Consider the following 21914-nt stretch of genomic DNA (forward strand, 5'->3'; position numbering starts at 1 on the left):
ATTTTTGCACATTTTCTCCCTTCGTGTTTTGCTCACTTGTGTTATAAGTAACAACACATATTAAATGAGAAGATACACAGGCATCTCAAGAAATCACATTCATAACGTGGATGCCTTGGTCGTCGGGTAGATAACACCTCGGGGTGCACAATTGAACTGTGTTTTCGGCATAGAAATAGAAGTACTAGAACGGGCATCCCCATTCAAATGTGTCATGATGGGTGGACCGTATTCTAGTAATTCTATTTCTATGGTTTTAGCAGCTATTCGTCGCCTGTTTTAGAAGTTATTCCTTTCCCGGGACTATGTGTAGCAGCTTGTGTACAATGGTTATACAGTATGTAAACTACCGGAGTGTGTGGGTGTGTGTGTGTGACCTGTTGGCAGAATTCAATTTACCTCAAACTAGTATTGACCTGGACTTGGCAAGTCTATCATTACAGTGAGGGGTGTTTTGTACCATTGTATGTCCACAATAGTCACTCAAATGAGAAACTATTATAGGGAACTGATGTGGGTGAAAAACTTGGTCGTATTGAGGCAACATTAATTTCAAGATGGCTGCCTCAGAAGCTTTGGATAAGAGTATGATATTGGGTTCATGTAAGCATTTACCTTGCCCCATACGCTCTAGTCTTATAAGTTAGGAGGCCCCACACTTGAACTTTTACTGTACATGATTATGTGTATTAAAATTAAGGAAACGTTTTCTAGAAGGGTTTTGCCTTAAGGTCCATAGGCATCAACAACTTCCAGTGTTAATGAATGAAGACTTATGGGTAAGTTGTAACATGGGTAAGTTGAAAACATGCAGTGCTCATGCAGTGTCGAGATCACAGATCAACCCACTGTCTATCAGGATCAAGTTTAGCTTGTTTCTTAGATATATATAATATATATATATCAAAGTCTCTTTTTATATACCTCACTCTCTTTATTTTACCTTCTTTGTTTCGATTTCTTCAATAATAATTCATGCAATGATATGTTCATGTATCGTCGACTTGGATGAAAAATACTTTGCTTTTTATCAAATGAATCAACAGAAATAACCATTATAGTCCCTCCCTGTTCCCCCTCACCCCTCCAAAAAATAGAACAAAGAACTTCTCCATAAGGTGAGGTTTTTTGATTGGTCCATACGACACGGGGGTGTCTTATTTTAGCCGTACGTGCGGCATGCTCAGGGACTCGGCGCTCCCAACTGAGGCGGGCGATGACGTGTTCCCGCTCGGCAGGCTCCTATTGAACCCTGCCAGAGCACTTAACCCCGCCCCAAGCCCAGGGTCTGTCCTCAGTAGCTCTGAAGAGTAAGAGGTTGCGTCGGCTGTCCCCTGGGACAGGAAGTCAAAGCCAAAGGCTCCACCTTGAGCCTCGGGAGGGAGAGGGAGGGCGTCCACGTCCCTGTCGCTGATAAAGAGGTCCTCCTCCCCCCAGCCATCCCCGCCGCCCCCTCCCCCAGGGTCTTGACTACTGTGGGAGCCTGTGGGGGAGTCGCTGCTGCAGGGACTGGGGGAGGAGAGGCTGAGGCTAGGATGGTGGTGGCTATCCAGGGCCATGGAGGTGGTCCCACCCTGCCCCAGGTTTTGGACAGACATGGACTTGCCCAGGCTTCGGTCCACCTGGCTGGGGTTGGAGCCAGAGGAGCAGCGGCCTCCTCCCAGAGCAGAAGAGAGGGGTACCAGGGGCTCCATCTCCAGGCTTGTGTGTCTCGTCCAGGAGCCCTCTGCTTTGGCATTGCAGGGCCGGCCATTACTGTTCCCACCGGACCCCCCTCTTGGCTGCCCCAGCCTCCCGATTCTGAGGCCTTGTTCTGGGCCTAACACATCACCATCCTCCCTCTCCTCCGGGCTTCCACAGAAGTCGCCTACCTCCACCTCCCTCTCCCTTTCCGTCCTGGAGTGACCCATCGTCCGGCTGGGCTGGGGAGGAGGCGGTGGGGGCCTGGCCAGAGTAGGAAACCCCCCACTTCCAGATACACAATTAGGAGTAAGAATAGGAGGTGAGTGAGAAGAACTTCCCCTATGGACTGGTTCCCCACTTTCCGGCAGGGTATGATGATGATGATGGTGGTGGTGTTGAGGAAGGGGCGACGGACTGAACGAGGAGGGCGGGGGCCCACCGGTAGAAGGTGAGGAGGTGCCAGTGTTGAGGTTGAGGCTGAGCTCGGTGGGCGGGGCCAGGATAAGGTGAAGTCCCCGGGACAGGTTTGAGGCGTTGGTGGAGGAGCGGGTCACGCACGCCCCTTGGCCCTCTATCCCTGGCCCACCTCCGGTGCTGCTGACCTGGGTAGAGCAGGTGGGGTGGTCCTTGAAGAGGATAGAGCTCTGGTAGTCTGAGGTCTGCTCCAGCTCAAACAGGGGCAGGGAGGAGAGGGTGAGGGCAGAGGAGGAGCCTTTACGTAACACATGCCGGTAGATGTCCAACAGGGAGTCGAGCTTCGACTCAATAGACTGGACCTAGAGAGGGATGGATTGAAGGAAGGAAGGGAGGGAAATAGAAATGAAGGTTAATATTAGCAACGAGTACTTTCACATAATTGGTAATACAAACAACATGCAACCACATTTAACCATAATACGCAAAACAATTAAAATATGTTGAATAACAGTAGTTGGTACACCCTTTACACCTGTACCCGTATACGGGTTGAAATTGGCAGATTTGGGCACAAATGCCTCACAGCGCTGTATGGGTTTGGACTGACAGTCGTTCTGAACTCGAGCACTGCACGCGTTAAGAAGTTGCCCCACATCTCTCCCAGTACTTGGGCAAAATGTGATTTTTTTTTTGTTCCCTTAGTGAGGGAAATGCTGTAAGTTAAGAGGACTCTATGTACTTTGAAAGATGAGACGATGAGGATTATTATAATAAATACCACTTTGATGTCACACAAGCCAAACACCTGTGAGTCCAAATGTGCACTTCACATTTCCATATCATAAAACTCATGGCATATACAGAGTCAGCGTTTATGATCAGTATGTTTGATGTACAGTTACAAGAGGACATGGCGTCATACCCTGGGTTGTTCTGAACAGAATGAGCCCATGTTTGTTTATTGTGAAGCTCATTTGCCGTGGCACACACCTGCATGCACTCATGACTCCTTACTATGCGTACCAAAATGACCTTGTAAAAGCCTAACACTGTAAGATCGTATATATTAACTTAGCTAGTCATGTCGGCAACAGAACAAGCTTTCAAATCATGCCCACCTGACCCCGACTGCGATTCATTATGGACCATTTTTGAATTGTGTAAACATCAACAGTAATTGTGTGATGGCAGGGATACAGGGTTGTGTTTCAAATGAAACAACGACAAGTGTGCTTGTTCTAGATCCTCAACGGCACAGCTAGGGAGTGCTCAAAAAGTACCTTATAGTTGAAGACTCTTCTATGAGTCATAGAAATGCATTGAAATGACTTGGGAACTGTGCACACTTTGGAGTGGTGTGTGGCAACTTGGAGACTCCAGTTAGAGCTCTCACTCAAACCCTTGTGACTTTGTTGTCTTATGTTGCACCTACCCCACGTTTTCCAGGGATATTCTTATGTCACTGAATGTCAACAGTGTATTGGTTGGATCCAGTCTCGTGTCAGGTGAACTTGTGTGCTCACCTTTGGTCTAATCATGTATCTTCCCATTATCTTCAAACTGTTCCCTTACAATTGCTACCATGGTCATCCGTGTGCTTTTCATATTTCTTCTGTAAGAAACATTTCAATTGAGCCCCCATCCGTATAGGCCAATTCCCACTAATGTAAAAGGTGAACCACACATAACTCACCATATTTAATGAACCAGCGTTTAAGTTCACGGAAACCCACTGACCTGCCGTTCCACTTTGCAGACTCGACCCAGCATACTCATATCCTCTAGCAGGTCTCCATCAGACAGCAGCTTGTCCCGGATCTTCTTATCCAGAGGAATCTGGCCTTTACCCAGGATCTGGTCCACTCTGGAGGGCACAGGAGACATAGTGTTAAAGAGAGGGTACAGAGTGGTGCAGGACCAGAGGATGTCCAGTAGGCAGCCCGCCCGAGAAGGAAGGAAGAAGGAAAGAAAGAGAGTTAGAGTTGGAATTGGTCCTCTATGAGAATACAACACTTACTGTAGAGGCCCATACTGCTCACAAGGATATATACTGGCTCGGTTTATTGTGTCACTAGAGATATATGTTGCAAGTGTATCAATATCAACAGCATGCCACTGGGCACACACACTGGTTGAATCAACGTTGTTTCCACGTCATTTCACTGAAATGAGGTGGAACCAACGTGGAATAGACGCAGAATTGACGTCTGTGCCCAGTGGGATGTCAATACGCCTTTTTTCAAAAGATCTAAGATTAAACTTTAGAAGCCAAGAAGAAGAGGCGAATGTATTATCTACTACTGGATTTGAAATACAAAATGGATGACCTTAAATTACAAGCATAGTTTTTATTTTTATTTGTATATCATTTTACTACACATTTGGATTTTCATTTGAGATGTTTATATGAGATAATCAATATTTTCTGGTCAAGAAGCTCTCGACCAGAAAAATGTAATTTTATTTTTCTACCACATGGTGGCTCACTCATTTGGCAAATAAGGCCTTTCAAATTCAGTGAAAGTTTAGGGCCTAGATTTAATCAGATCAAGTGCTAACCGGCTATAGCCGACACCTGCATAGCTGACGTTTTGGCGGTGTCGGCGGTGGAACGGCATTGGAGCTGTAAATCGGTGAGCAGCTGCTCTTATGATCATTGTCAAGAAGCCACACCTCCCCACTCGCGTTAGAAGTTCAGAATGAGAAAGTGTCGGCTCTATAGAAATAATGAAGCTCTAATTGAAAAATCATTTAACCAAATAGTGAGTATTTTTAACAGCCTAATCGAGGTGTAGATTACATCTCACATTCCAGAATGCAAACTTAATGAGACTCCGTGCAGCCAATGGCAATGTCCGTTTTAGCTATAATGCCGGGAGCAACTTGTGGATTTGATCACTCTAACGCAATTCCACCACCGACAACGTCAAAACATCAGCTATGCGGGTATTGGCTAAAGTGGATCTGATTGAATCGGCCTTAAGTTTCAGAGAAAAGTCAGTTGACAGGAATGCAGAACAGAAGAAACATCACCAGGAGGAATCTAGAACCTGAACCCATCAACAGTCCCAAATGGATCCCCCGTGCAAGATATACTGTCAACCTAGGCAGGCAAGATATACTGTCAACCTAGAAAGGTAAGATATACTGTCAACCTAGACAGGTAAGATATACTGTCAACCTAGACAGGTAAGATATACTGTCAACCTAGACAGGTAAGATATACTGTCAACCTAGACAGGTAAGATATACTGTCAACCTAGACAACCTAGGTAAGATATACTGTCAACCTAGACAGGTAAGATATACTGTCAACCTAGACAGGTAAGATATACTGTCAACCTAGACAGATATAGATATACTGTCAACCTAGACAGGTAAGATATACTGTAACCTAGACATAAGATATACTGTCAACCTAGACAGGTAAGATATACTGTCAACCTAGACAGGTAAGATATACTGTCAACCTAGACAGGTACAGGTAAGATATACTGTCAACCTAGACAGGTAAGATATACTGTCAACCTAAGATATACTGTCAACCTAGACAGGTAAGATATACTGTCAACCTAGACAGGTAAGATATACTGTCAACCTAGATAAGATATACTGTCAACCTAGACAGGTAAGATATACTGTCAACCTAGACAGTTAAGATATACTGTCAACCTAGACAGGTAAGATATACTGTCAACCTAGACAGGTAAGATATACTGTCAACCTAGACAGGTAAGATATACTGTCAACCTAGACAGGTAAGATATACTGTCAACCTAGACATGTAAGATATACTGTCAACCTAGACAGGTAAGATATACTGTCAACCTAGACAGGTAAGATATACTGTCAACCTAGACAGGTAAGATATACTGTCAACCTAGACAGGTAAGATATACTGTCAACCTAGACAGGTAAGATATACTGTCAACCTAGACAGACAGGTAAGATATACTGTCAACCTAGATATACTGTCAACCTAGACCTGTCAACCTAGACAGGTAAGATATACTGTCAACCTAGACAGGTAAGATATACTGTCAACCTAGACAGGTAAGATATACTGTCAACCTAGACAGGTAAGATAAGATATACTGTCAACCTAGACAGGTAAGATATACTGTCAGACAGGTAAGATATACTGTCAACCTAGACAGGTAAGATATACTGTCAACCTAGACAGGTAAGATATACTGTCAACCTAGACAGGTAAGATACTGTCATACTGTCACTGTCAACCTAGACAGGTAAGATATACTGTCAACCTAGACAGGTAAGATATACTGTCAACCTAGACAGGTAAGATATACTGTCAACCTAGACAGGTAAGATATACTGTCAACCTAGACAGGTAAGATATACTGTCAACCTAGGTAGGTAAGATATACTGTCAACCTAGACAGGTAAGATATACTGTCAACCTAGATATACTGTCAACCTAGACAGGTAAGATATACTGTCAACCTAGACAACATAGGTAAGATATACTGTCAACCTAGACAGGTAAGATATACTGTCAACCTAGACAGGTAAGAAAGATTTTTGCAATTTGAAAACCATGCAGTGTTTCTTCTAGCAAACAATCAGCTAGTCCACATGCAGGGGATGGGGAGAAAGTCAGGAGGGTGTGAGGATAGGAGAGTGCGTGAGGGGTGTGTGTGAGGGGCGTGAGGGGGTTAACTCTGACCCCTGCGTGGAGTTCTTTCTGCCCTGGCTGTAATACATGGGCAGGGAGGGAGAGGAAAAGGTCTTGGCTCGGCTGCTCAGGGGTTGGGGCCCCACTATCATGTCCAGCCTGTGGGGGACAGTGAGGACACGCACACACACACACACACACACACACACACACACACACACACACACACACACACACACACACACACACACACATATGAATGTATGCACACAGACTCGAACATAGGCACACTCACATGAAGACAAAGACATACTGCTCACATCAGTGGCTAAGCAGTGAATACACATGGGCAAACAGTTGCTAGCTAAGCTTTTTCATGCATTTTATTGGAAGGTCTAATTTAGAGAGTGTGACTTTGTGAGCACTTTGACCATGTGTGACAGTGCATTATTGTTCTCACCGTGTCTGCAGACTCTTGATGCGACACAGCATGTCCAGGTGTCCGGCCGAGTACTGCTCTATGACGTCCTTCACATCGTACGGACGCAACGTCTCCTTGAACTTCTTCTTGGCCACGTGGAACTTCATTATCCTGGATGGACCAGACCATGTTCATTAAATACCAGATAAAAGAACATTGCCCGAAACAGGGAGGGACTACGTGAACGTGTCTAACAAGAAACGCTCGTTTTTGTTTCCCGTTGCGAAAGGTTTCTCTACGGTGTGTCCTAATGAAAGCGATCCAGCATAGGAGGGAATCTCAATGCAGTTCGTCAATCTACCATAAGAGGGAGTCCTCAAACAAAGAAGGACATTGACCTCGAGTAACACACGCCAAGGTACTGAGATCTAAAACTATCCAATAGCAACAGCAGAAACAACTCTTCTTTCTCAACATAAATACATGACCGCTGATCTGGAAAATCATTTCATAGTTCAAAAGAAAATATTCCTGTGAAGTTGCGAAAGATCTGAGGTAAAATCAGTCTTTACCTCACTGTTTACCTTAGCTGTGTCGCACGTAAATCTAGCCCTCTGAGAGAGTGTAGAGGGGAGCCTAGTACATACACCTGTGGGCCCCATACAGCGGAAGAAGTTGAATATGAGAGGCCCTTACTGCCCAATGGGAGGATCAACGTGTTAAGACTGATGGAAAAGACATAGTAATGGATCCACTGGCTAAACCCATGGCAGGAAGTAAGAGAGATTTTGAAGCTGCCTCTCACGGTATGGATTAGGGGAAAGAGTTCGGAGGTTACAATAAGAAGAAAAAGGTCACACTAAGGCTCTGATGACATACTTGAGTGAGGGCAGCAGGTGTGTGTGTGTGTGTGTGTGAGTGAGCGAGCGTGCGTGCGTCTCACCTGACGGCTCGGATGACAGACTTGACGGAAGGCAGCAGGTCCTCCACAGAGATCTCACAGTGACAGCCCTTGTCATCACCGAAACCATCCTCAGTGGTCATGTTAGAGTCAGCTAGAGAGAGAGATGGAGGGAAAGAGAGTTTGAGTTATAACACACCTTCATTATTTTTATTGATGGAGACAGAAAGAAAGAGAGATGGAGGGAAGGAAGGAGAGAGGGAAGAAGGGGAGGGAGAGAGGGAAGAAGGGGAGGGAGAGAGGGAAGAAGGGGAAGGAGAGAGGGAAGAAGGGGAGGGAGATAGGGAAGAAGGGGAGGGAGAGAGGGAAGAAGGGGAGGGAGAGAGGGAAGAAGGGGAGGGAGATAGGGAAGAAGGGGAGGGAGAGAGGGAAGAAGGGGAGGGAGAGAGGGAAGAAGGGAAGGGAGAGAGAGAAGAAGGGGAGGGAGAGAGGGAAGAAGGGAAGGGAGAGAGGGAAGAAGGGGAGGGAGAGAGACAGTGACGCGCATTGATGCCAAGGGGAGCCAGGCTTTCGTCTCTGTCTGTGTTTTAATGGTTTTCCATCAATTCGGAAGTGGTTGAATCTCACCAGAGAAATCATCAGAGCGAGGGAAACAGCGCCCTTCTGTCTCAGTATGTGTAGCCCATCTATTTGATGCTGTGTGTACCAAAAGAGTATGGCATGTTGTGGCAGTATATCAATTGAACTTTTATTTAACTTGGCAAGTCATTTAAGAACAAATTCTTATTTTCAATGATGGCCTAACGCGGACGACGCTGGGCAAATTTTAGGCTGACGTTAAGTAGCTAGCTAACTTAGCTGGTTCATTGTTGCCCATGCGAGGAAGTTAGGCTAACAAGCGTTTTAGCTAGGTAGCCTATACAGTGCCTTGCGAAAGTATTCGGCCCCCTTGAACTTTGCGACCTTTTGCCACATTTCAGGCTTCAAACATAAAGATATAAAACTGTATTTTTTTTGTGAAGAATCAACAAGTGGGACACAATCATGAAGTGGAACGACATTTATTGGATATTTCAAACTTTTTTAACAAATCAAAAACTGAAAAATTGGGCGTGCAAAATTATTCAGCCCCCTTAAGTTAATACTTTGTAGCGCCACCTTTTGCTGCGATTACAGCTGTAAGTTGCTTGGGATATGTCTCTATCAGTTTTGCACATCGAGAGACTGAATTTTTCCCCCCATTCCTCCTTGCAAAACAGCTCGAGCTCAGTGAGGTTGGATGGAGAGCATTTGTGAACAGCAGTTTTCAGTTCTTTCCACAGATTCTCGATTGGATTCAGGTCTGGACTTTGACTTGGCCATTCTAACACCTGGATATGTTTATTTTTGAACCATTCCATTGTAGATTTTGCTTTATATTTTGGATCATTGTCTTGTTGGAAGACAAATCTCCGTCCCAGTCTCAGGTCTTTTGCAGACTCCATCAGGTTTTCTTCCAGAATGGTCCTGTATTTGGCTCCATCCATCTTCCCATCAATTTTAACCATCTTCCCTGTCCTTGCTGAAGAAAAGCAGGCCCAAACCATGATGCTGCCACCACCATGTTTGACATAACGTTTTGCATTGTTGCCAAAAAGTTCAATTTTGGTTTCATCTGACCAGAGCACCTTCTTCCACATGTTTGGTGTGTCTCCCAGGTGGCTTGTGGCTAACTTTAAACAACACTTTTTATGGATATCTTTAAGAAATGGCTTTCTTCTTGCCACTTCCATAAAGGCCAGATTTGTGCAATATACGACTGATTGTTGTCCTATGGACAGAGTCTCCCACCTCAGCTGTAGATCTTTGCAGTTCATCCAGAGTGATCATGGGCCTCTTGGCTGCATCTCTGATCAGTCTTCTCCTTGTATGAGCTGAAAGTTTAGAGGGACGGCCAGGTCTTGGTAGATTTGCAGTGGTCTGATACTCCTTCCATTTCAATATTATCGCTTGCACAGTGCTCCTTGGGATGTTTAAAGCTTGGGAAATCTTTTTGTATCCAAATCCGGCTTTAAACTTCTTCACAACAGTATGTCGGACCTGCCTGGTGTGTTCCTTGTTCTTCATGATGCTCTCTGTGCTTTTAACGGACCTCTGAGACTATCACAGTGCAGGTGCCAACATGAAAGAGATGAGGGTGGCATTGGTTTTCAGCTAGTTTCCAAGTAGGGTGAGTCCAAACTTCTTCTTTTTCTTAACTTACACAGTCTCCGGTTTTGTGATGAAACAAATGTACGTGTTGTCGCTGCCTTATTGTATATTACGGCAACGTATGAACGAATGGGTTGTAGAGCAAACAACGCAATTATCCCAACATTGGATCTAATATGTTTTTACTGGCTTGGCTTCCACAGGGATTTTTACCCACGCACTGCTGAGAGAGAGAGAGAGAGAGAGAGAGAGAGAGAGAGAGAGAGAGAGAGAGAGAGAGAGAGAGAGAGAGAGAGAGAGAGAGACAGAGAGACAGAGAGACAGAGAGACAGAGAGAGAGAGAGAGAGAGAGAGAGAGAGAGAGAGAGAGAGAGAGAGAGAGAGAGAGAGAGAGAGAGAGAGAGAGAGAGAGAGAGAGAGAGAGAGAGAGAGAGAGAGAGAGAGAGAAAAATAATAAATGGAAAAACTCTTGAGAGAGTTGCCTCTCCTCAGTAGGTATATTGCTAATGGGAAATATTATCACAAAGGCCTGCTGTTTATGAATGGCCTGAGTTACGACATAAAGCACACCAAAGCGGGCCAGGGGTTAGAAGTGGTAGAGTGCAGATCAAACAGATCCCCCTGACCAATAAAAAGGTTTTCTATGACCCCAGGTTCCCAGGTTAATGCTATTTGTAATGTTACAAGGCAAGCCACCACGGGCCTTTGGAGGATTGGTGTGTGTCAGCCAGCATCAATCTCTGCTCTCATTAATTCAGAAAGTGCTGTAGCTGGTTCTTGGCAAAGCCATATAATCCATCTGGCATACTGTATATGCAACAATCCATGTACCATATACAACATGATTATTGTACGGTTGTGTAAGGTCAGCGTCATATACAGTATAGTCATTAGTCCTCACTTTATCCAAAACGTCTCTTACACCAGATTCATCTGGATAAATCCCCTATTCCATTTATATCCTTCCTCAACATAATGTGCTGGTAATAGTGTTATTGTAGTCCACTATTGGTATAGACCTACTTCATTCTAGAATTTAGCTGGTGTTCCATTTGACCTAGCTACCTGGTCACTGTGGCTGTTACCCTGCCTTCCTCAGCCAGCTGGCTCGGCTGGATAAAGCAGCACTGCAGCTTCTGCTAGCCCCTTAAGGCTGCTAATCTACAGCATTTCCCTTCCATTCCCACCCACCATCCAGAGCACGGTTCAGAGCTCCAGCCATAACCAAGCCAGGCCGTCCAGCCCCACTAGCCCAAACCAGCGCACTGCAAACAGGCATTAACATTCCTCCCTCTGGGCTCTATGGTCTGTGCCAGCTCTGGTCTGGTCTGCCCATAAGACCAGCGGTCTAGGAGTAATCCTTCATAGGCTAGCACACAGCGCCCAGCCAGAGAACTTAGGGAAAGGGAGTGAAAGCTAGCATGACATTAAGAGTGTGGTTTTAAGTCGATGTAGCTCACCAGTGATCTAAGTATATCTAAAGATATCATGAGATATCATTCTAAAGATGATAACATGTGTAGAAAGTATCAGGGCAAGATTACCATTTTGGTATAAAGGCAAGGGAAATAACATGGTACCAATCAACCCATCTCTTACACTAAACGCCCAAATCCAACAATTGACCAATCACGACAATTCATTAGTTCCTCTCACCATCGGCAGTGGAGCGTGATTGGATCTTGAGGCGGAGGGAGGGTCTAAAGCGGGTGCGGTCGTTGAAGCTCCAGCTCTTCTGGACCTTGGCAGGGCTGGTGCCCTCCGTACCCCCAGCCTCAGTCCCCGGGGACCGCCGGTCGCTCACCGACGTCTGCCGACTCTTAATACTCTGCCCCCTGGGGCTCGCCATCCGGACACGGTCTTTGAAACTCAGCTTCTGACTGTCATGGGGATGGATCGATGGAGGGAGAAAGGGGGATGATGGTGTGGAGGGATGGAGAGAGAGAGAAAGGAATGGTGTTAGTGGAACAAAGATATAGACATGTACTGTATCAAGATCAAGCTTCAGGTTCGGGGTTGGGAACAATTCAAACAAAATGCAATTCATTGGAGACTTTTTACAGTCTTTCACCATTTCATGAGTTTGTTCATTCGTTTACCTCAATTATTGGTTGCTTCACTGGAGAACAAGGCATTTAAATTAGGTTAGCTTGATGGGTCTATTCATAGACCAGCATGCACTGCAGCCTATTATCCAAAATACAAGCGCACAGCAGGCAAAATGCTTCAGCAGGTACCCCACTGTTAGTATGCAATTATGATTCTTTAGCACTCAGCTCACTCCTAAACATGTGACCTCAGCTGGCCAATCCCTGTCTCTCGGACTGGCAGAGTCCCCATTGGAGGAGCTACGATAGAAGAGGTACAATAGGAGTTTGTGCAGAGGAGGATCTTGTATCATGGATGACCAAAACCACCAAGGGAATAGGGTGAAGTGATGATTTCATGAACTTTTGTGATGAACTATTCATGGGGTCTAATATCCAAGGAGGGACTGCTGAAGTGGTGAGGCGCACACGGTGGAGTGCTGAGGTCAGAGGATGGACAATGCTGTGTACAGGGTTTCCAAGTGACAACATGCAGGGGCAGTGGAGGGGCCGTGCAGAGGACAGGCAGCGGGGCAAGAGGTAGGAAGCTATACCCAATCTAACGGTGACTGTTTTGGTGGTCATTGTAAATGTTAACGTGACTGTTGATGAAGTCATTGTGTCATTCACGTTTTGGTGATATGAGTGTGAATGCTGTGAATGACAGGAAGTGAGGTAAGAGGCAAGAGTAGTTGATAAAACTTCCAGAAAGATTGCAGTTGATGGTGAAATATCACAATAAACCAGTTAGAAAGCATATCTGTTCAGTGGATCTGTTTTTAAGACCTTACCAAATAGCTGTTGTACAGTCAGAATTTTTTTATTTTGTAATTTATTATTTTACCAGGTAAGTTAACTGAGAACACATTCTCACTTGCAGCAACAACCTGGGGAATAGTTACAGGGGAGAGGAGGGGGATGAATGAGCCAATTGTAAACTGGGGATTATTAGGTGACCATGATGGTTTGAGAGCCAGATTGGGAATTTAGCCAGGACACCGGGGTTAACACCCCTACTCTTACAATAAGTGCCATGGGATCTTTAATGACCTCAGAGAGTCAGGACACCCGTTTAATGTCCCATACAAAAGATGGCACTCTACACAGGGCATTGTCCCCAATCACTGCCATGGGGCATAGGGACATTTTTTTAGACCAGAGGAAAGAGTGCCTCCTACTGGCCCTCCAACACCACTTCCAGCAGCATCTGGTCTCCCATCCAGGAACTGACCAGGACCAACCCTGCTTAGCTTCAGAAGCAAGTCAGCAGTGGTATGCAGAGTGGTATGAGTAATATGAGTGTACAGTAGGAGTTAGTGTACAGTAGGAGAAGTGGTTCAAGTCATAAGACAACAGGCAGCAGTTTCGGGCACTGTCCAAAAGCAGCTCAACATTGTTGCAAAGGTAACTCAGATACTCAGAGAACTCCCAGAACCCATATGCTGCCATTTTGAAAACCACCAAGTTTCTCTCAGGTTTCGAATCCATGCATCAAGAATAAATTCGTAGTCATTCCCAAAATAGTCATGAGTACAGGCGGGCGGGGGGGGGGGGGGGGGTACCTAGTATGTTTCCGTAGGGTACACCTCCTCAGTAGCGTCTGCTTACTACTGAGACCTTTACTACAAACCAGAGGAAAGAGATACGGTAAGCAAATATATATGTTTATAATGTACAGTTCAAAAGTTTGGACACCTACTCATTCAAGGGTTTTTCTTTATTTTTGCTATTTACAAAACTATGAAACAACACATATGGAATCATGTACTAACCAAAAAAGTGTATAATATATTTGACATTTGAGTTTCTTCAAAGTAGCCTCTCGTTGCCTTGATGACAGCTTTGCATACTCTTGGCATTCTCTCAACTAGCTTCATGAGGTGGTCACTTGGAATGTATTCCAATTAACAGGTGTACCTTGCAAAAAGTTAATTTGTGGAATTCTTTCCCTCTTAACTTCTTGGATATAGGGGACGCTATTTTAATTTTTGGATGAAAAACGTTCCCGTTTTAAACAAGATATTTTGTCACGAAAAGATGCTCGACTATGCATATAATTGACAGCTTTGCAAAGAAAACAGTCTGACGTTTCCAAAACTGCAAAGATATTGTCTGTGAGTGCCACAGAACTGATGTTACAGAAAGAACCCAGATAAAAATCCAATCAGGAAGTGCCGCATTTTTTGAAACTGCCTCATATCAATGACTCCTTATATGGCTGTGAAGGAGCTAGGAGTCAGCTTACGTTTTCCACGTTTTCCCCAAGGTGTCTGCAGCATTGTGACATATTTGTAGGCATATCATAGGAAGATTGACCATAAGAGACTACATCGACCAGGTGGTCGCTTGGTGTCCTACGTCGCAATTATTGCGTAATCTCCAGCTGCAGTATTTTTCCGTTTGCTTCTGATGAGAAGCCAACTGCCACCACTGATAGATTATCGAATAGATATGTGAAAATCACCTTGAGGATTGATTCTAAACAACGTTTGCCATGTTTCTGTCGATATTATGGAGCTAATTTGGAAAAAAGTTTGGCGTAAGTGACTGCATTTTCCGGTCTTTTTCTTAGCCAAACGTGATGAACAAAGCGGAGCTATTTCGTCTACACAAATAATATTTTTGGAAAAAATGAACATTTGCTATCTAAATAAGAGTCTCGTCATTGAAAACATCCAAAGTTCTTCAGAGGAGACTGTGTGAATCAGGCCTTCATGGTCAAATCACCTCAACCAAAGGACACTAATAAGAAGAAGACTTGCTTGGGCCAACAAACACGGGCAATGTTTGAGATTTCTGGTTCCAGCCGCCATGTCTTTGTGAGACGCAGAGTAGGTGAACGGATGATCTCCACATATGTGGCTCCCACTGTGAAGCATGGAGGAGGAGGTGTGATGGTACTTTGCTGGTGACACTGTCAGTGATTTATTTAGAATTCAAGGCACACTTAACCAGCATGGCTACCACAGCATTCTGCAGTGATACGCCATCCCATCTGGTTTGCACTTAGTGGGACTATATGTTTTTCAAAAGGACAATGACCCAAGCCAAGGCTGTGTAAAGGCTATTTGACCAAGATGGAGACTGATGGAGTGCTGCATCAGATGACCTGGCCTCCACAATCACCCGACCTCAACCCAATTGAAAAGGTTTGGGATGAGTTGGATCACAGAGGGAAGGAAAAGCAGTCAACAAGTGTTCAGCATATGTGGGAACTCCTTCAAGACGGTTGGAAAAGCATTCCAGGTGAAGCTGGTTGAGAGAATGCCAAGAGTGTGCAAAGCTGTCGTTAAGGCAAAGGGAAGAATCTCAAATCTCAAATATATTTAGATTTCTTTAACACTTTTTTGTTTACTTCATGATTCCATGTGTTATTTCATAGTGTTGATGTCTTCACTATTATTCTACAATGTAGAAAATAGTAAAAATAAAGGAAAACCCTTGAATGAGTAGGTGTGTCCAAACTTTTGACTGGTACTGTATGTGAATGTCTTTGTATAGGTTATGAATGTAGCTTCTATGAATGTCTATGTATACTTCTGTAAAGATGTCACATGCCTTCATGTCTGCATGTGAATGTTTATGAAATCTAATCTATACAATCGCCACCTCAAACTAAGTGTATTAATGTCTCTGTACAGTATAGTTTGTGGATGTTAATATAACTTATGATAGATGACATAGTCCTTTATGTCATGTATTTGAAGGCTTTATAAGCACAGCATGATCACTCGGCTTCAATCGCACGAAACTAAAGCGTGACCAGAGATACTGTAGAACCACTATACATTGTCAACCACTTGCTGACATTTAGAAAGAGTGTGTTTCAAAGGTAATTGAGCTCAGTGGAGAGAGAAAATGAAGAGCCTAGGTATGACAGCGTTTTTAAAAAGCCTATTATTTGATCATTCAGCCCCACTCCTGTCCATGTCTGTCATTTAACCATACTAATTCAGCTGGCTGAGAGAGAGAGAGAGGGAGAGAGAGAGGGAGAGAGAGAGAGAGAGAGAGAGAGAGAGAGAGAGAGAGAGAGAAGGGCGCTGAGTCATATGTGTGGAGGACGGTAAACTTTTAGAACAGGCAACCTGTCGGGCACCAGTAGGCATTCAGGGCCATCGGCACCTGGTTCAATGACACTAAAAAATGGATTGTTATTTATTTATTTTTCTCCTGCAGTTTTGAGGTGGAGCCCTTGACCATGAGAAGGGTTGTGAATTGAATTCAATAGGTGGAGGATGCTGGAGCTTTGTTCTCTCTCAATCTCGCTCTCTCCCTCCCTCTGTCTCTCCTGTTCTACCGACATGCTTTTCAAGTGTTTGGGTTTGCGTGGGATGGATTCTGTCCTCACCCTCTCAACACTAGGCAACACTGAAAGGTTTACTTTTTTTCTGGTATTCTGTTGACGTTTTACACTTAGTTTGGAAATCTCGCAGACAAATGTTTTAGTGGCCCTCAGGTTTTTAATTCTGTATTTCACTTTAAAGACACACGCATTTTGCTTTCCCTACTGTTGTGTAACGACAGCTAAAGCAACATATTACATCACTCCAAGCTCCCACAGAGAGAGAGACAGAGAGAAAGACAAAGAGAGAAAGACAGAGAGAGATAAAGACAGAGAAAAAGACAGAGAGAAATAGAGAGAGGGGACAGAGAGAAAGACAGTGTTCTCTCCCTCTTCTATCTTTCCTCTGTAATTCAGTGGCTGTGTCACTCAAATCCTGTTATACTGAAATACACACACAACACACGACTGCAATAAACACAATTATTTTTAATTTTAGAGAGAGAGCGAGAGAGAAACCACTGCAATCATTTCCTTCCTGAAGAACACCTCAGGTACGGAGAGATGTAGTGAGAGAAAGGGATGAGGGAGAGGAAGAAAGAAGGAAAGAAAGAAAGAAAGAAAGAAAGAAAGAAAGAAAGAAAGAAAGAAAGAAAGAAAGAGAGAGAGAGAGAGAGAGAGAGAGAGAGAGAGAGGGGGAATGAAAGGACAAGAGCTGAGAGAGAATAGGGGAGTGGGAGTAATAAAGAGATGGAGAGTGAGAGGGAGGAAGGAATAATAAAAGGAGAGAAAGAAAGATAAACACTGAAGAAAGAGGGGGGAGAGGCCCAAAGGAGAGGAGAGGTAAATAATGACTAAGTAATGAACTGCTGGCTGTTTCTATAAATGAATCCATTAAGTTAAGAGCTCGGGCCAACAACTCTTAACTAGCTATATTTCTCTGCAATAGGTCTCCAGACTGTATATTGGCACTTTCAGCAGCAATACACTGTAAGTCCCAAATGACACCCTTCTCCCTTTACTGTGCACTACCTTTGACCAATGTCCTATGGATGGAGAGAGACGTTTGGGACACACCCACACAGTTCTGAATAGCGGCTGAAAGCATTGGCATTTCCATTTTATTCATTTGGCAGAGCAGACGATCTTATCCAGAGCGACTTGCCATCAGCGTATTCCATACAGGCAGTAGGGAAGACGTGACCCCCAACACACAGGGTTAAGACGTACACCGGTGGTAGTGGTGCGTGTGGATCTGTGCGTCAAGTAGATACACAGAACAAGTAGGAGGTACGCACCTTGTGGACGATTCACCCTGGTCCTTCCTTCAGGTTGAGAAGTGAGAGAGGGGAGAGGGGAGAGAGTGAGGAAATATTTAGCAAAGTCTTCATCGCAAACTTTATCTACTGCACCAGCGAGGAGCGAGATGAGCTCGACGGGTCGTCATCAAAAGAGATGCTGAGGATTTGAGGCAGAGCAAATCACAAGGATGTCACCAGACTAAACAGAAACAAGACACACACACACATGCATTTCAATGCAGTGTAACTATCCAGGCAAACGTGCTAGCAGTGTGTAGACAGGTCTGTGTCATCAGTGTGTGTGTGTGTGTGTGTGTGTGTGAGTGTTGTCTTTCTGTCAGTAAAGCATGTAGCAGATGAATTCTCCAATATCTCCAGGTTCCACAACATTCCATCTGCATATTTACCAGTCTTGAAACGCTATTGGCAGATAATACCAATACAGGCACTCCAGATCTCCCAATCACACAAGGCTATTCCAGCACAGTGCCAGTCCAATGAGACGAGAGACGGAGAAGTGGCCACACATTCAATAAGGCCTCAGCATCTAAATGGATCATTTAGACGCTGATCAGTGTCAGAAATGGATGGGCCGTGGAGGACGACAGCTAAATTCACTGCCTCAGTTGAAAGTGGAGTGCAGACAATCTCAAGTCTTCAGTGAATCTTAGCTAACTGTGTTAGCCTAAGTTCCAAATGTCACCCTTTTCCCCATGTAGTGCACTACTTTTGACTAGGGCCTGATTAAAAGTAGTGCACTACATAGGGAATGGGGTGTCATTGAGAACGCTCCCTTAAACTGTTAGACTGATGGTTTGAGCATATATTGGGAGATATGAATGCTTGTTGTGTCAGCAGGATAGAGGTGCACTGGGGTATTGTCTACATGATTGGCTTTTAGTCATATTTCTTGAGTTCTTTAGTTCACTACAGTTTGGATGAAAAGGAACCTGGACAATATTGGTCTTTTGATGGCTGTGAATTATTTACTTATAATAACAGAAGACAAATTATAAAAAATATAAATGTATTCATTCACAGAAAAGCAGGAAGTACATAAGTGAAATAGAACTTGAGGTAGAGAGGTAGAGGAGACTAGTAGAAAATAAGTAGCCTGGTCCTAGATCAGTTTGTGCTGTCTTGCCAACACCTACGGCCATTGTCACACCAAACGTGCCAAACAGATCTGGGACCAGGCTAGAAAAGAAGAGGAAAGTTAACAGAAATACTTAATTGGAAACAGAGAAGGGAAAAGACTGCTTAACAGGGGCACAGACACCAAACTCAGGCACCAGCTGCCAATGTTGTACCTACTTTGTAGGGCTGCAGGTATGCAACGCCTTCAAATGAGGCTTCCAGGTAGCAATGGAAACCGAGTTCTCGTCAGCCGCATAACTACGCCAAACACACTGCATGCAGAACACACAGAAACACAGGTGGAGGAAAAGAAAGAAGAGACAAAAGAGAGAAAAGAGACAAAACAAAAACAAAATAGAAGAAAAAGAAAGAACAAACAGAGGAATAAAAAAATGGGGGAAAAACTCTTGATTAGTGATTAAAAAAAAAACACAACAAAGCAATCACGGGTCAAAGGTCACGCGTGAGTGACACGTTCTGTGCATGGGCTGAGTTCGGAGGCCAGGCACGATGGGGGTACATTACATGCCTGTGGGGCTTGGAGGCCAGGAGGCTCACGTGGTAACGCCACGTGGCGCCTAGATACGGCCTGGTAGAGTAGTCGGTGGAGTAGTAGCGCCACGCAGCCTGGTGCGGTGGCAGGATGGAGAGGAGGATAGTTGAAGGGGAGGAAGAGGAGGGGAAAGGAGGTAGAGGAGGAAGAAGAAGATAGCGAGGGGGGTTAGGGTAAGGAGGAGAAGAGGAGAAGCAAGGTAAGAGGAGAAAGCGGAGAAGGTAGAGGAGGAGGAAGGCAGGAGAGGAAGCGAGGGATAGAGGGATACACAAAGGAAACCACAAGGTGAGGTCACAAACAGGAAGGAAAAGAGGAAGCTGAGGGATGCAGGGAAGGATAGCTAACAGCTTAAGCTTGCCTGCCACTCTTGTGGGTAGAGTGTCAGGAATTGGGGAGAATGGACAGAACCTAGCTCGGAAGCAATGGAGAACCCGGGGTTAGAGGAGGTTACTCTACATGCTGGTTCCTGGGCATGTTTGGAGTGTTTGTGATGGGGGGAAAAAATAGAGACTGGATAACAACAACATTACTTTTAGTTTCAACGTCACCATACTTCGCAACAGTAAGGTAAACGATTGATTCAATCAACGAGAGACAATGAGTATTTATCTCTGGCACAAAAATCTATAATGATGTATTCATATCCCAAGGGCAATTTGAATTGACAATACCATTAAAGTGACTATAGTACAAATAGCAGTATTGTAGTAAGTGTGAGTCAGAGAAAATGAGTCTCTGTCCCAAATGGCACCTTATCTCCTTCATAGCACACTATTCTTTTGACCAGGACCCATAGGGCTTGGGTCAAAAGTAGTGCACTATATAGGGAATAGGTTCCCGTTTTGGACGTACCCTGTGATAGATACAACAATTTGCCTTTACCTGGATGAGACAAGCGGCTGGGTTCCTCCTCTTCTCAAAGTGCTTCTGTCTGTGCTGCTCCTGGACCTTCAGGGCAAAGCCTGAGCCCAGTATACCCTGGGAAGACACAGGAGGACATGGGAATCAGGTGAGAACATGTCAAACGGCTTTTTTGTCGGCCATTTTGGGTCAATGGCTCATTAGTGACTGTGAACAACATGTGACCATGAAGTCAGATAGGGGAGGTAGCTGTCTAGTAGAGTAACTGAAAGGATACAATCATCTAAGTAGTGTGCGTGTGTGTGTGTGCATGTATCTGCCAATTTGTGTGTGTGCGTACGTACGTCAGTGTGTGTACTCACCGCTGGCAGGGCAAAGAAAGAGATGCCCAGTAGAGCAAACCCAGCTGAGAGCATACGACCGGTCCATGTCTTCGGGGTCTTGTCCCCGTAACCAATGGTTGTCAAGGTGATCTGAGAACACACACAAACACAATTATATCTTGAGAAAGACGCCGCTATTATCCATCATAGGTCCTAAATTATACTATATGGGAGCGAAGCCACCAAATTAAATATCGTACATTTGTGAGGGTATTGAAATCCTTACAAAATGGCTGCAATTTACACTATTTACTAGGGTCTAGTCACAAGAATAAGTATTGTATGTGTGTTGATAATGCATCTCTGCTTTTTGACCTTTATATCACTTCATTGGCTTATTATATAGCTTTAGTTTCATCTGCCTTCTCTCTCTCTCTCTCTATCTCTCTCTCTCTCTCTCTCTCTCTCTCTCTCTCTCTCTCTCATCTCTCTCACTCTCTCTCCCCAATCTCTCTCTCTCTCTCTCACTCTCTCTCATCTCTATCTCTCTCTCTCTCTCTCTCTCTCTCTCTCATCTCTATCTCTCATCTCTCTCTCTCTCTCTCACTCTCTCTCATCTCTATCTCTCTCTCACTCTCTCTCACATCTCTCTCTCTCTCACTCTCTCTCATCTCTATCTCTCACATCTCTCTCTCTCTCTCATCTCTCTCACTCTCTCTCACATCTCTCTCTCACTCTCTCTCATCTCTATCTCTCTCTCTCTCTCACATCTCTCACATCTCTCTCTCTCATCTCTCTCACATCTCTCTCTCTCTCTCTCACTCTCTCTCATCTCTATCTCTCTCTCTCTCTCTCTCATCTCTATCTCTCCTCATCTCTCTCTCTCTCTAATCTCTCTCTCACATCTCTCTCTCTCTCTCTCTCTCACTCTCTCTCATCTCTCTCTCCCTCTCTCATCTCTCTCTCTCATCCCCCTCTCTCTCTCTCTCTCTCTCTCTCTCTCTCTCTCTCTCATCTCTCTCTCATCTCTCTCTCTCATCTCTCTTGACTGAAAAGCACAGAAGATAATTCCCTATTGATTTAGTGACTCTCTTCTATCTATCTATCCGAAGGTGTCTGCTT

The 21914-nt window shown here is 44.6% G+C and overlaps 1 protein-coding gene across 2 annotated transcripts in view; it reads right to left on the reverse strand.

Annotated features, from left to right (window-relative positions):
• Nucleotides 1–2: 2 nt before the first annotated feature.
• LOC135524209 (potassium voltage-gated channel subfamily KQT member 5-like) overlaps nt 3–21914 on the reverse strand; it is a 137736-nt gene continuing 115824 nt past the window's right edge. Inside the window, exons 6-15 of one of the 2 annotated variants that reach the window (XM_064951544.1) lie at nt 20832–20942; nt 20491–20586; nt 19233–19327; nt 17916–17942; nt 11905–12128; nt 8101–8212; nt 7197–7328; nt 6788–6895; nt 3838–3964; nt 3–2459 (exon numbers count right to left, since the gene is read on the reverse strand). In XM_064951544.1, coding sequence (XP_064807616.1) covers nt 1158–2459; nt 3838–3964; nt 6788–6895; nt 7197–7328; nt 8101–8212; nt 11905–12128; nt 17916–17942; nt 19233–19327; nt 20491–20586; nt 20832–20942 — 2334 coding nt within the window. In that variant the 3' untranslated portion in view covers nt 3–1157. The remainder of the gene's footprint in view (nt 2460–3837; nt 3965–6787; nt 6896–7196; nt 7329–8100; nt 8213–11904; nt 12129–17915; nt 17943–19232; nt 19328–20490; nt 20587–20831; nt 20943–21914) is intronic. The other variant, XM_064951554.1, reaches the window with a different exon arrangement.

This window comes from Oncorhynchus masou, chromosome 4 (genome assembly GCF_036934945.1).
Source record: "Oncorhynchus masou masou isolate Uvic2021 chromosome 4, UVic_Omas_1.1, whole genome shotgun sequence".
In the NCBI taxonomy this organism is placed as follows: Eukaryota; Metazoa; Chordata; class Actinopteri; order Salmoniformes; family Salmonidae; genus Oncorhynchus; species Oncorhynchus masou.